This window comes from Vulpes lagopus, chromosome 12 (assembly GCF_018345385.1).
Source record: "Vulpes lagopus strain Blue_001 chromosome 12, ASM1834538v1, whole genome shotgun sequence".
In the NCBI taxonomy this organism is placed as follows: domain Eukaryota; kingdom Metazoa; phylum Chordata; class Mammalia; order Carnivora; family Canidae; genus Vulpes; species Vulpes lagopus.
This window is the reverse complement of record NC_054835.1, coordinates 20,454,557-20,467,120: the sequence shown is the minus strand read 5'-3', so window position 1 is coordinate 20,467,120 and position 12,564 is coordinate 20,454,557. Positions and strand designations below refer to the sequence as shown.

General features: G+C 37.6%; 1 protein-coding gene across 3 annotated transcripts in view; it reads right to left on the bottom strand.

Annotated features, from left to right (window-relative positions):
* Window positions 1-2,237: 2,237 nt before the first annotated feature.
* Window positions 2,238-12,564, bottom strand: part of SUZ12 (SUZ12 polycomb repressive complex 2 subunit) — a 45,942-nt gene continuing 35,615 nt past the window's right edge. For all 3 annotated transcript variants that reach the window (XM_041726351.1, XM_041726352.1, XM_041726353.1), the window contains 6 exons: window positions 10,733-10,824; window positions 10,368-10,511; window positions 9,174-9,331; window positions 8,585-8,783; window positions 7,519-7,598; window positions 2,238-4,606 (listed from right to left, as the gene is read on the bottom strand). In XM_041726351.1, coding sequence (XP_041582285.1) covers window positions 4,261-4,606; window positions 7,519-7,598; window positions 8,585-8,783; window positions 9,174-9,331; window positions 10,368-10,511; window positions 10,733-10,824 — 1,019 coding nt within the window. In that variant the 3' untranslated portion in view covers window positions 2,238-4,260. The remainder of the gene's footprint in view (window positions 4,607-7,518; window positions 7,599-8,584; window positions 8,784-9,173; window positions 9,332-10,367; window positions 10,512-10,732; window positions 10,825-12,564) is intronic.

Below are 12,564 nucleotides of genomic sequence, written 5' to 3'. Positions count from 1 at the left end.
AATCTTTCAATTAAATTTGGAGCATACTAGAAACCATTGTGTACCTTTTATCTTGGCATTTGCTCCACATTGTTTCACCAAAACAACCTTTCTTGATCCTTTATTGCTGCATAGTATTCCACTTAAATGGATTGTATGAAAAATGTATCCAATTCCCAACCGATGACTTGTCTAATGTTTTCAACAGTGATGACAATTTGTCATTTGGTATATGTTCTGGTTTTCTGTAGGATAACTACCTAATGATGTTATTGTTAGGACAAAGGCTGAATGCATTGTGATTTTGATAGAAAGTACCAGATTGCTCTCTAAACATTGTACCAGGGGATCCCTGGGTGGCTCAGCGTTTTGGCGCCTGCCTTTGGCCCAGGGCGTGATCCTGGAGTCCCCGGATGGAGTCCCGCGTCGGGCTCCCGGCATGGAGCCTGCTTCTCCCTCCTCCGGCCTCTCTGCACCCCCCTCTCTCTTTATGTCTATCATAAATAATTTAAAAAAATAAAAATAAACATTGTACCAATTTTGCCACCAGAAGGGTCTTGAGTGCTTGTTAATATGCCAGTAGTGAAACCTCTTTCTATTGACAGCAAGCTGAATCCATGGGTGTTCTTGCTCATTCCTTTTTCTGATAACTTTGACTTCTTAGTCTGAGATCATGCTCAATCCTCCCATCCACTCTCCCCAGAATTTTTTTATTCATTTGTTTGAAAGAGGAGCAGGGGGAGGGCCAGAGAAGAGGGAGCAGCAGACTTCCCACAGAGCAGGGAGCCCAACATGGGTGGCCCTCTCCCCAGAATTCTTAACCTTGCTGGTCTGTGTGCCTTGGCTCCATTTTTCACACACTCTTCATGATAAACCTCTCCAACTCATTTCCCGTGTACTCGACACTTTATACCCGTTTCCTATCCTCTCACCACCCTGAAGCTGCCGTCTTCATTTTCCATGCCGCAGGAGGACTACTTCCTTTCTGAAACTATTCCTGGCTTCGTTGCTCCTTTGTCCTGCACCACGACTGACCGAAGACTGCTCGGGCATTTACTTCATGGCAGGTAGTGTCCTACTAGTTGGGTGTTTCACCTAGGCTACAACACTCTCCTAGTGATGGGTTCTTCCTGTGCAGAGCTTTTCCCCTCCCAAATTCTTAGAGCCATGGCTCGCCAAAAACACAGGTTGGTGTCCTATTGCCTGAAATCACAACTCTTAGCACAGCTTTTAAAGCCCTCAGTTAGGGGATCCCTGGGTGGCTCAGCAGTTCAGCGCCGCCTTTGGCCCAGGGTGTGATCCTAGAGTTCTAGGATCAAGTCCCAGGTCAGGCTCCCTGCATGGAGCCTGCTTCTCTCTCTGCCTGTGTCCCTCATGAATAAATAAAATCTTAAAAAAAAAAAGCTCTCAGTTAAAAAAAATAAAACCCTCAGTTCATGTCACCATATACCTAAGCACCAACTAAAACCATGGGCAGTGGGTAGCCACGGTGGCCCAGGGGTTTAAAGCCGCCTTCAGCACAGGGTGTGATCCTGGAGACCCAGGATTGAGTCCCACGTGGGGCTCCCTGCATGGAGCCTGCTTCTCCCTCTGCCTGTGTCTCTGCCTCTCTGTGTGTGTCTGTCATGAATAAATAAATAAAATCTTCAAAAAATAAAAATAAAACCATTGGGCAGTACTAAGGTCAGTGAGATGGCTTACAAGAAACCTATAGTGAGCTTTGGAAGCAGAGGCACTCAGCTCAAAGAATACACAAAAGCATGTGACAGGCAACATGCTATTACTAGTAAATAAAGCAAGGGCTGAACTGTCTTCAGCTCCTCTGTAAAGTTTCCCCTAACTCTTTCAGAGTTAACGTCAGCAACTACTAACCTCACAGAATGTTGTATATAACTTTATTATACAATGTCATTTTACTTTATAATTCTCATTTATATCCCACTCTAAGAGCTTTGTGAAGGCCAAGATAAAATCTTTTTCATTAAAAAGAAAAAAATCCACAAAGATGGATAGCTGTTAGGTTAACATTGACATTACTCTGAACTATAAAAATGGTTAAGTATTACCATAAATAACATGGCAGTTGCAACTGATGTTACTAGAACTGAAAGTAGGATTTTTGCATTGATTTTTTAATTTCTTATGAACTCTGACCAATGGGTGTGCTTTTTCTGGATCCTTACTATCCTAGCCAAATGAAAATTTTAGTACACACATTAACAATGCATAATAATAAAAACCAAAACCAAAACAGAATACAGCTTTTATATTATTGAACTTTATGTACAAAATCATTTGATTTCAAATAAACATTTAATGTAAAAACAAACGTTCTTTTAAACTGAATTTTTTTTTTACATCTACTGTACCATTCAAATGCTTTATCATCTTACATGATTTCTTCAAAATCTCTTATCAAGGGTACATATAGAAAAGCATTTTTTTATAAATAGAAACAAAGGGATTTTTTCAGCTTTTATTATAAGATGACATAAAAAGTTTACTCAACAGAAGTAATTTCATTACTATTTGGGGGAGGGAATCACCAACTTTTTGTGCAAACAATGCTAGCCTTCTTTTAAGCATTAAGAGCATAACTGCTTAAGAAATGACATAAGCAATAATTCTACACCTACATCTCCCCTAAAATAATCTATTTTTTTTTTTTTACATATGTGCACAGCTTTAGCAAATTAAAGCCCGAGAGAAATGCTCAAGATTCACTATCCAGAGGCATGATCAGAGTTTACTGTAACTCATCATTTAGAGAGCTTACCAATCAAGGAGTCTGTAATGAAAGCTGCAGTTTCCCTCTTTCCTATTTTTCTTAACACAAAAATCAATGACTAAGAACTTAATACTGGATGACAAATCACATCCACACTATTAGTTAAATAGCCTCACAGTTAAACACATCTTAAAAGACCAATCAAATCAGTATTTACATTTTATAAATTTCTGAAGACACCATTAGAAAGCTTATATATCCCTTCATTAAACAAAATAGGGAACTGCATCTGATGGTGGTGGAATGAAATTAAAAAATTAAAAATACCTGTATTTACAGCAGCATTGATCCTTTATAAATAAAGAATATGAAAATGCAATTATCTTTAAGGATAATAAAAAATTGAGGTGATGTTACTCAACCACAGTGCTTGGAGTTGGAATAAAAATCTATTGGTGCTTGTCAATGTGCCAGTAGTGAAACCACTTTCTGTTGGAGAAAATCCAACTGCAAATATGTGCATAAAACACATATATCACAGGGCAAAATTGCTCACAACAATTCAAGTCAGCTTATCTGTATTGGATATTCTAATCATGAAATACATTACAAAGACATCCTTGCAAGAAAAAAAAGTTATAACATTTTCTGGTTCATTTTTATAAAATATTTCCTTCCTCGAAAGTGGCATCTTAAAAATCCCAAACTCATTCTTCCCTTGGTTTATAATGAAAAGATGTGGACAGCTGAAATTTCAATGTGATTACCATACTGAAAAAGGAAAAAAAACCCAAAAAACAAACAAACAAAACCACCCCAAAACAGCAAATGTTCAAGTTTAAAACAATATACTGGGTGAGCAATGCAGTAAAAGTATCCATATAAAAACAAAATGGTCAGTAACCTTGTAAGCCAACATGACATTTCACTGTCAACAATATGAAAAACTGACATTTTTTCAAACAGGCATAAGATGAAGAAGTGCTATTTTAAAATTGTAAATGAACCTTTGTAAAGAATTTAATGTTGTAATTTCTCATTCCAAATTGATAAATGATTTCAAACTCAAGGATCAAGGTTTGATTGCAAATAATAATGCAACATAATTTCAAAATATCTTCAATTTCTAAAAAAGGAATCACACTCCAATTTTCCCTCCCCAAGAAAAGGTTCACAATTACAAAGTAGAAAAATGGCCAGTCACAAATGCAAAAAACATTATAATTTAAATATATGAAATAATTTCTAGTTCAATTCAATATATTTCGTAAGACAATTGCTGAAGTTAAAAATACTTTCTTTGAAGTATTGCTTTTCATGCTCAGAGTGTGTTGTAATGACATCAATGAAATGGACATACATGTAATGCTGCATGACGAAGTGAAGTCGAGCCCTGACACAAATACCCTTGTTGAAATCATTTACTTCATCTAACAGTGCCTGTTTGAAACCTATGATTACAAACAAAAACAAACAAAACTTTTCCTAGAGGCTGAATTCCCTAGAACGCAATTTCAGTGTTTGTCCATAACATGGGGTTGGGTTTTTTCTTTTCAGAGTTTTTGTTTTTTGCTCTGTTTTGAAACCCCTGAGACACCATCTGCTTCCAAAGCTTTCTCTTTTGAGTTAATTTCACTAAATCCATTTGCTGTCCCATTTTGTTCTTCAGTCACTTCTTCATTTGCAGGGGAAGCAGATTCTCCTTTTTCTAATTTTTGTTGCATTTCACGGAGCTTGGTAACAGCTTTATCTATTGACATTATGCTAATAAGATTAAAGTCATGCATGCTGACTAGATGAAGCATGAAGTTTCGACATAAATTCTTCTTAATTATTTTCTGTCCATAGTTTTCTACAAACAGCATACAGGCATGATTCATTTGATTGTCAGCAATAAACCTATTTAATAAAAATAACACAAACATCAATAGTGATATAAAGCATTATGTCAAATGCAATATGGTAACTATGATAGACCAGTAAGTGATGATTTAACAATTAGTAGTGATCTAGTGAATCTGAAATTCCATGACTTGAATGGACTTATCATTTAAAAAACTTAAAGAGATTAACAAAAAAAAAAAAAAGATTCTATTTATTTGAGAGAGAGAGAGAGAGCTTGAGAGAGAGCACAAGCAGCGGGGAGGGGCAGAGGCAGGAGAAGGAGAAGCAGACTCTATGCTGAACAGGGAGCCCAATGTGGGATTTGATCCCAGGATGTTGGGATTATGACCTGAGCCGAAGGTAGACACTCAACTGATTAAGCCACCCAGGCACCTCTAAAGAGATTTAACCAGAACTTAAACAGATGTCATTTCTGTTTGTCCTAATGAAATGGCATATAGCCGTATTAAAAATAGAGCATTTTCTCCTGCCAGCACCACTCTCATTAACTCTCTACACACACACTTTAGTCTGACATATTTTCCTATTTCAGAAGCAGTGTTCTTTGCATTTTCAGTTCACGGAAAGCCTTTAAAGAAACGAAGATGCCACGTTTGTGACAATATGGATGGATCTTAAAAGCATTATACAAATAAATCTGACAGAAGGACACTAAGTCTCACTTATATGCAGAATCTGAAAAAACAGGTGACTTGGTTGGAGTGTGCGACTCTTGATCTCTGGGTCATGAGTTTGAGCCCCATGCTGGGTATAGAGATTACTTTTTTTTTTTTTTAAAGATTTTATTTAGACACAGAGAGAGAGAGAGAAAGAGAGAGAGAGAGGCAGAGACACAGGCAGAGGGAGAAGCAGGCTCCATGCAGAGAGCCCGACATGGGACTTGATCCAGGGTCTCCAGGATCATGCCCTGGGCTGCAGGCAGCGCTAAACCGCTGCGCCACAGGGGCTACCTGGGTATAGAGATTACTTAAAAAAAAAAACAAACAAAAAAAAACAAAACTCATAGAAAAAGAGAAGATTTGTGGGTACCAGAGGCAGAAAGTGGGGAAAGGGGAGATTGGAGGAAGGTGTTCTAAAGGTACAAACTTCCAGTTATAAGATAAATAAGTACTAGGGATATAATGGACAGAAAACATGAGGATAATATCTAACACTGTTCTGTATGATATACAGGAAAGTTGTAAAGAAAGTAAATACTGAGAGTTCTCAATGAAAGGAGAAAAGGAGAAAATAAGTTTTTTCTTTATTCTTTTTATCTGTATGAGAAAATGTTAGCTGAATCTATTGTAATCATTTCACACAATGGATGTAAATCAAACCATCATATGGCATGCCTTAAACTTACACAGTGATGTGTGATGTATGCCAATGATTTTTCAATGAAACAGAAAAAAAAGCTACATTAAAAAAAAATTGATGTCACAACAAATGTGGTACAGTGTGGTTGTGTTGCTAGAAATCAATTATAGTGTACCCACAATGAATAAAAGTTGAAAAAATCAAATTAAACCAAACAGAATGGCTGCTCAGTTACCTACTGAAACTGAGAGTCCAATAAAGTCTTTAAGGCCTGCCTACGGATATTTTCAAATTCAAAGTTTACCCAACTACCTGCCACTTTATAATGCTAGTAGTACATCATGAACCCAAAATAATTGTTATGCTAACAGAGTTAGATCAAGGAATGAAAATGGAAATCAATAAATAATAGTAGGACTAAAATTCCATCTAAAGCTGACATATCAGGACAAAAGAAAAAACAGACTTAACCTGAGCTTCCACATACATACATTACTCAGTTAACTGAGTTTTAATGACTACACCAGGGGTCAGGCAAACATTTTCTGTGAAAGACTAGATAAGTAACCATTTTATGCTTTGCAGACCATATACGATCTGTGGTCTTCCTTTTTTCCCTGCCAATCCCCTAAAAATGTGAAGACTATTCTTAGCTTGAGGCAGTATACAAAAAAAGGCGATGGCCCATGCACCTCAGATGGGCTGGAAATTATGCACCAAGAATTGGTGCATACTCCCTAAGAGTGAAGAAACAAAAGTGCTTCTTACCATTTATTTTATTCATTTATTTCGTTATAAATGAAAAAAACCTTGGCTGCTTGCATTACAAAAGAAAGCCTTAAATAAATATCTAATAATAAGGTATATAGAAGAAAAATCTGTGTATTGACAGGCAAATAGTTTACACAGGGAAGGAGGCAGATCTGTAGGAAAAACAATGTTTTGGAAGGTAGATAGCCACAATGGCACAAGAACTTGTTCTACCATGACCTCTATGCAATGGTAGTAAGAAATCAGAAGGCATTTATTATATTTTATTCTCCAGAATTATACAATTTTCAAAAATTGTGGTAAAGTGCGCTAAAAGTAATTTTCAGGATTTCCAGGCATGAAGCAAGGGACATATTTGTCTAATCTTTGGCAATAAAAGAAATGAAAATTAGGTAATTAAAAAAAGGGTTAGGTTATTTAAAAAATTTTCATTTTTCCTATTAAAACTGGAAACTATTGTTAGAGCTGACACTTTTTTTTTTTTTTTTTAACCTTTTTTCTTTATGCAGTTACAATACTCTGGATTAGGGTAATATTTAGAGCACACTGTATCTAAGCTAATGGAATTTTATTTTATTATTATTTTTGAGGGTGGGAGAGGGAGAATCTTAAGCAAGCTTCACACTGAGTGCAGAGCCCCACAACTGGGCTCAGTATCATTATCCTAAGATGATGACGTAAGCTGAAATCAAGAGTTGGACACTTAACCGACTGAGCCACCCAGGCAGCCCTAAGCCAATGAAATTTTAAATAAGATTCAAACATAGATTTATAGAATGTGAAGTGGCAACAAGAGCATAAAGGAAATGGAGTATTTAAATTTAGAAATACCCTACCCATGTTTCATGACATGGAGATTCCACAGTTTCATCACTTCTTTCTCTCCTTCATTAACATCAGAAAACTCCTCAATTTGCTTAAAAAAAAAAAACACAAAAAACTATTAGTAAAGAATAAACAAAATTGGTATTTCTAAGAAAATTATCAGAATGTCAAAAACAATTTTTGTAAATAACAATATTACAACTTATTTATACAACAAAGTGGCAAAGTCAAACGACTTTTATTTCTTATTTATTTATTTTTTAAGATTTTATTTATTTATGCATGAGAGACAGGCAGAGGGAGAAGCAGGCTCTATGCAGGGAGCCCGATGTGGGACTCGATCCTGGGTCTCCAGGATCACTCTCTGGGCTGAAGGCGGCACTAAACCACTGAGCCACCAGGGCTGCCCTCAAAGGACTTTTAAACAGTAATTTTCTTTTTATTTTTTTAAGATTTTAATTATTTGGGCAGCCCGGGTGCCTCAGTGGTTTAGTGCCGCCTTCAGCCCAGGGCCTGATTCTGGAGACCCAGGATCGAGTCCCACATCGGGCTCCCTGCATAGAGCCTGCTTCTCCCTCTGCCTGTGTCTCTGCCCCTCTCTCTCTGTCTCTCATGAATAAAAAAAATAGTAATAATAAAAGATTTTAATTATTTACTTGACACAAACAAGAGGAGTGGGGGAGAGAAAAGCAAGCTCCCTGCCAAGCAGGGAGCCTGATGAAAGGCCCAATCCCAGGACCCGAGACAAAGGCAGACGTTTAACCGACTGAGATACCCAGGTGCCCCTTAAGTAGTAATCTTAAAGGGAATCTCTAAGTTATGAAGTAGTTACCTACTTCCAAAAAAAAACCCCAAAAAAACATGATATAAAATCACAAGAAGAAAATCTTTATGTCCTTCCGCTGTTTAAATGACACAACTACAAACATTGTGGATTTCTGAATTCCTTCATTTAGAACAGGCTCCTTTACACTAATTCAAGAGTTTAATTTGTATTAAACTAATAGTTTTTAAACATGAATCACTTCATTTTAAGATTCTAAAATCACAGTCAATGGTGATAATAGTAATACTCACTGTAATGGTTTTTTCTCTTAGCCATTCAGGATCTTTTTCATCTTCACTATCTACTTCCATTTCTTGTGGACGGAGAGGTAAACAAGTATCACTATGGAAATATAGACGATTGTGTCCACTACTGTATGTTCGCTGCTGTTCTACTTCTCCATCTTCAGATTCAAGAAATTCAGACATGCTTGCTTTTGTTCGTTTTGGTCTGATGAAAAGAAAGGCTGATGTAACATTAAGTGACAGGGATAGGGTTCTTTTTCACACCTCTCAGAGTATATTCCTCTTCTGGCACAGGTTCCTACCTAGGCATGCACACAGTAACTTCCACTGGGAGAATTCTTTAATCCTTCTAACCACTGTAGCAGTGGTGACATTAATATTTAAAACATGAAAAAGTTCTAAAGAAGAAGTGAGAAAATCACTACAGAGACTGCGGAGGGTTATAAAGCAGTATACAATCCCAGACAGTTAGCTAAATAATAATTTGAAGTAATGATTCCCACCCTAAACAGTAGCTCTGTCTAGCCCTCCTTTGTGCCTCCAGCATCAATGAAAGTCAGATAAGAGGTTTTTTTTGTATGACCTTTTAACCTACCTGCACACAAGAATGTGTGTAATAGGTGTTCTTTTTACTGGTCCATTACGACTAAAAGCAAATCCAGGTTGGCGATGAATATCCTGAGGATTTCCTGCATAGGAGCCATCATAACACTCATTGATAGAAACATCTATCCTAGCACCTTTTGGATGATACTGCAACAAAAATGGCAAGATGCTTAGAATAAGGAAATATTAATTATCCCTACCCTAAATACCTATCACTCTAATTAATTAATTAAAAAGTATTTGTGGCTCTTAATGTTTTGAAAACTAAAATAAGCCACACACACCGGAATGGTGAAAGGGAAGTCAGAAGATCTGGAGTCAAGAATATTTGCGTTAAAATCCTGGCTATGACATTTATTGGCTTGGTGACTTTATACAAATTATTCTTGTTTTGAGTAAGAAGAAACTACTACTTAATTCAAAGAGCTGGCGTGAGGATTATGTAAGTCAGTACAGGTGCACTATGCAAATATGTGTAAAATATATCACTATAAAAAAATATATATATATCACTATAATTCATGCATTTAGCAATCTATCAAATGCAAATAGCAATCTATCAAATGCAAAGATTTTGGCATTTTGTGCAGAAGCACAGTTTGTTATTTTTAAATTCCAGTATAGTTAACATACAGTACTGTATTAGTTTCAGGTGTACAACACAGTGATTCAACACTTCTATACATTACTTGGTGCTCATCATAGTAAGCGTACTCTTAAGGAAGCATAGGTTTTTTTTTTATGATTTTTTTTTTTTTTTTTTATGATAGTCACACAGAGAGAGAGAGAGAGAGAGAGAGGCAGAGACACAGGCAGAGGGAGAAGCAGGCTCCATGCACCGGGAGCCTGACGTGGGATTCGATCCCGGGTCTCTAGGATTGCGCCCTGGGCCAAAGGCAGGCGCCAAACCGCTGCGCCACCCAGGGATCCCCCTATGATTTTTTTTTTAACATTTATTTGAGAGCTAGAGACAGACAGAGAGCAAGAGTGAGGGGAAGGGGCAGAGGGGGAGTGAGAAGCAGACTCCCCACTGAGCAAGGAAACCAACTTGGGGCTCAGTGTCATAACCTTGAGCCAAAGGCAGATGCTTAACTAACTGAGCCACCCAGGCGCCCCAAGAAGCAGTTTCTGAAATTCAGATTGTCATATATTATTAGTAAGAAAAATAAGAAAGGTTACTCACAACATAATTGAAGATAAATCTGCTGTGGCAGAGTTTAAGATGCTTGAGTAAACTATAAAGTTTGCGGCAGTTCAGAGTACACCACGGGCAATGTAGGTCATCTCTTGCTTCAGTTTGCTGTCTTGTATTGTTGTTATAAAGGAACTTTAAAATAACAAAAATCAGAAAACAGCAAATATCCAATTTAAACATCTCAAGATATTTTATTTCAGTATCACCTTTAGAAATAGTTAAAACAATTTAAAAAGAGAAAACCAAATTAGAGACATTCTTTTCATTTAAATATGCCAAAGTATTTCAGATGCAACATGCAAAAACAAAGGTATTTCATGATTACTTAAAAAAAGAAGGGCCAGCTATATTACCTGATAAAATATTCTTAATTTTTGCCGGTTTTCATTTGAAGTATCTTTTTCTTTTCTGGTTTGCAGGTCTGTATTCAATGATTCTTTAACAGCTGAAAATATATACTTTTATATTTAATGCACATACCTGCTTATAAAAAGTGAAATAATATATCTTATAAAACTAATTAAACATTAAAGCTTTTAAAGAATTCTATTTATGGTACTTAACACAATTTTTTAAATTTAATTTTTTTTTTAATTTTTTTTTTAAATTTTTTATTTATTTATGATAGTCACAGAGAGAGAGAGAGAGGCAGAGACACAGGCAGAGGGAGAAGCAGGCTCCATGCACCGGGAGCCTGATGTGGGATTCGATCCCGGGTCTCCAGGATCGCGCCCTGGGCCAAAGGCAGGCGCCAAACCGCTGCGCCACCCAGGGATCCCTAAATTTAATTTTTTAAAGATTTATTTATTTGAGAGAGAAAATCAGAGAGCACGGGCACACACGTGCCACAAGTTGGAGGGGGAGAGAATCCAAAGCAGACTTCACATTCAGTGCGGAGCCCTATGCAGGTCTCAGTCTCATGACTCTAATCATGACCAGAGCTCAAACCAAGAGTCAGACACTTCACTGACTGAGCCACCCAGGTGCCCCACTTAACACAATTTTTGTTCTCATCCTCAAGTCATTAAGGTCTTACTGGCAGGAGCCATGTTTTCTTTTTAAGAAACCATCTCTGGGCAGCCCGGGTGGCTCAGCGGTTTAGCGCTGCCTTCAGCCCAGGGTGTGATCTTGGGGTCCTGGGATTGATGAGTCCCACATTGGGCTCGCTGCATGAGCCTGCTTCTCCTTCTGCCTGTGTCTCTGCCTCTCTCTCTGTGTCTCTCATAAATAAATAAATAAAATCTTAAAAAAAATAATGATTGTATTAGTATCACTGCAAATCCAAAAGATGGCTATTAATAATTTTGATATATTTCTTTACAGACTTAATTTCTTTCTCAGTTTCAAAACACTTACCTATTTGGCCACAGAGTATTTTAAGAAGTACCCAGACCACAATTTACTTGGGAATCTTTGCCCATTTTTTTTTTTTAAAGATTTTATTTATTTATTCACGAGAGACACACAGAGAGAGGCAGAAACACAGGCAGAGGGAGAAGCAGGCTCCTTGAGGGGAACCCGATGTGGGACTTGATCCTGGGACTGTGGGATCATGCCCTGAGCTGAAGGCAGCTGCTTAACCACGGAGGCACTCAGGTGTGCTTCTTTGCTCATTTCTTAAGTCTCTTTGACGTAACAGAAAATTGCACACAATGAATGGACATGAGTGGTCAATGTCAAAGACAGTTGTCTTTTTTTTTTTTTAAGGATTTTATTTATTTATTTATTCATGAGAGAGAGAGAGAGAGAGAGAGAGAGAGAGAGAGGGGAAGAGACACAGGCAGAGGAAGAAGCAGGTTCCATGCAGGAAGCACAATGTAGGGCTCAATCCTGGGACTCCGGGATCATGCCCTGAGCCAAAGGCAGATGCTCAACCGCTGAGCCACCCAGGAATCCCTTTTTTTAAAAAAAATATTTATTTATTTATTCATGAAAGAGAGAGACAGAGAGGCAGAGACACAGGCAGAGGGAGAAGCAGGCTCCATGCAGGGAGCCCAATTTGGGACTTGATCCCAGGACACTAGGATAATCCCTGAGCCAAAGGCAGACACCCAACTGCTAAGCCACCCATGCATCCCGAAATCAGTTTTCTCACTAAAATATGGTGAAACTTGTTAAACACATACGTATTACCCCCACCAACTAGGGCCCCTTGGAATATGTGCTCAGGGAAGAGAGTGTGAAA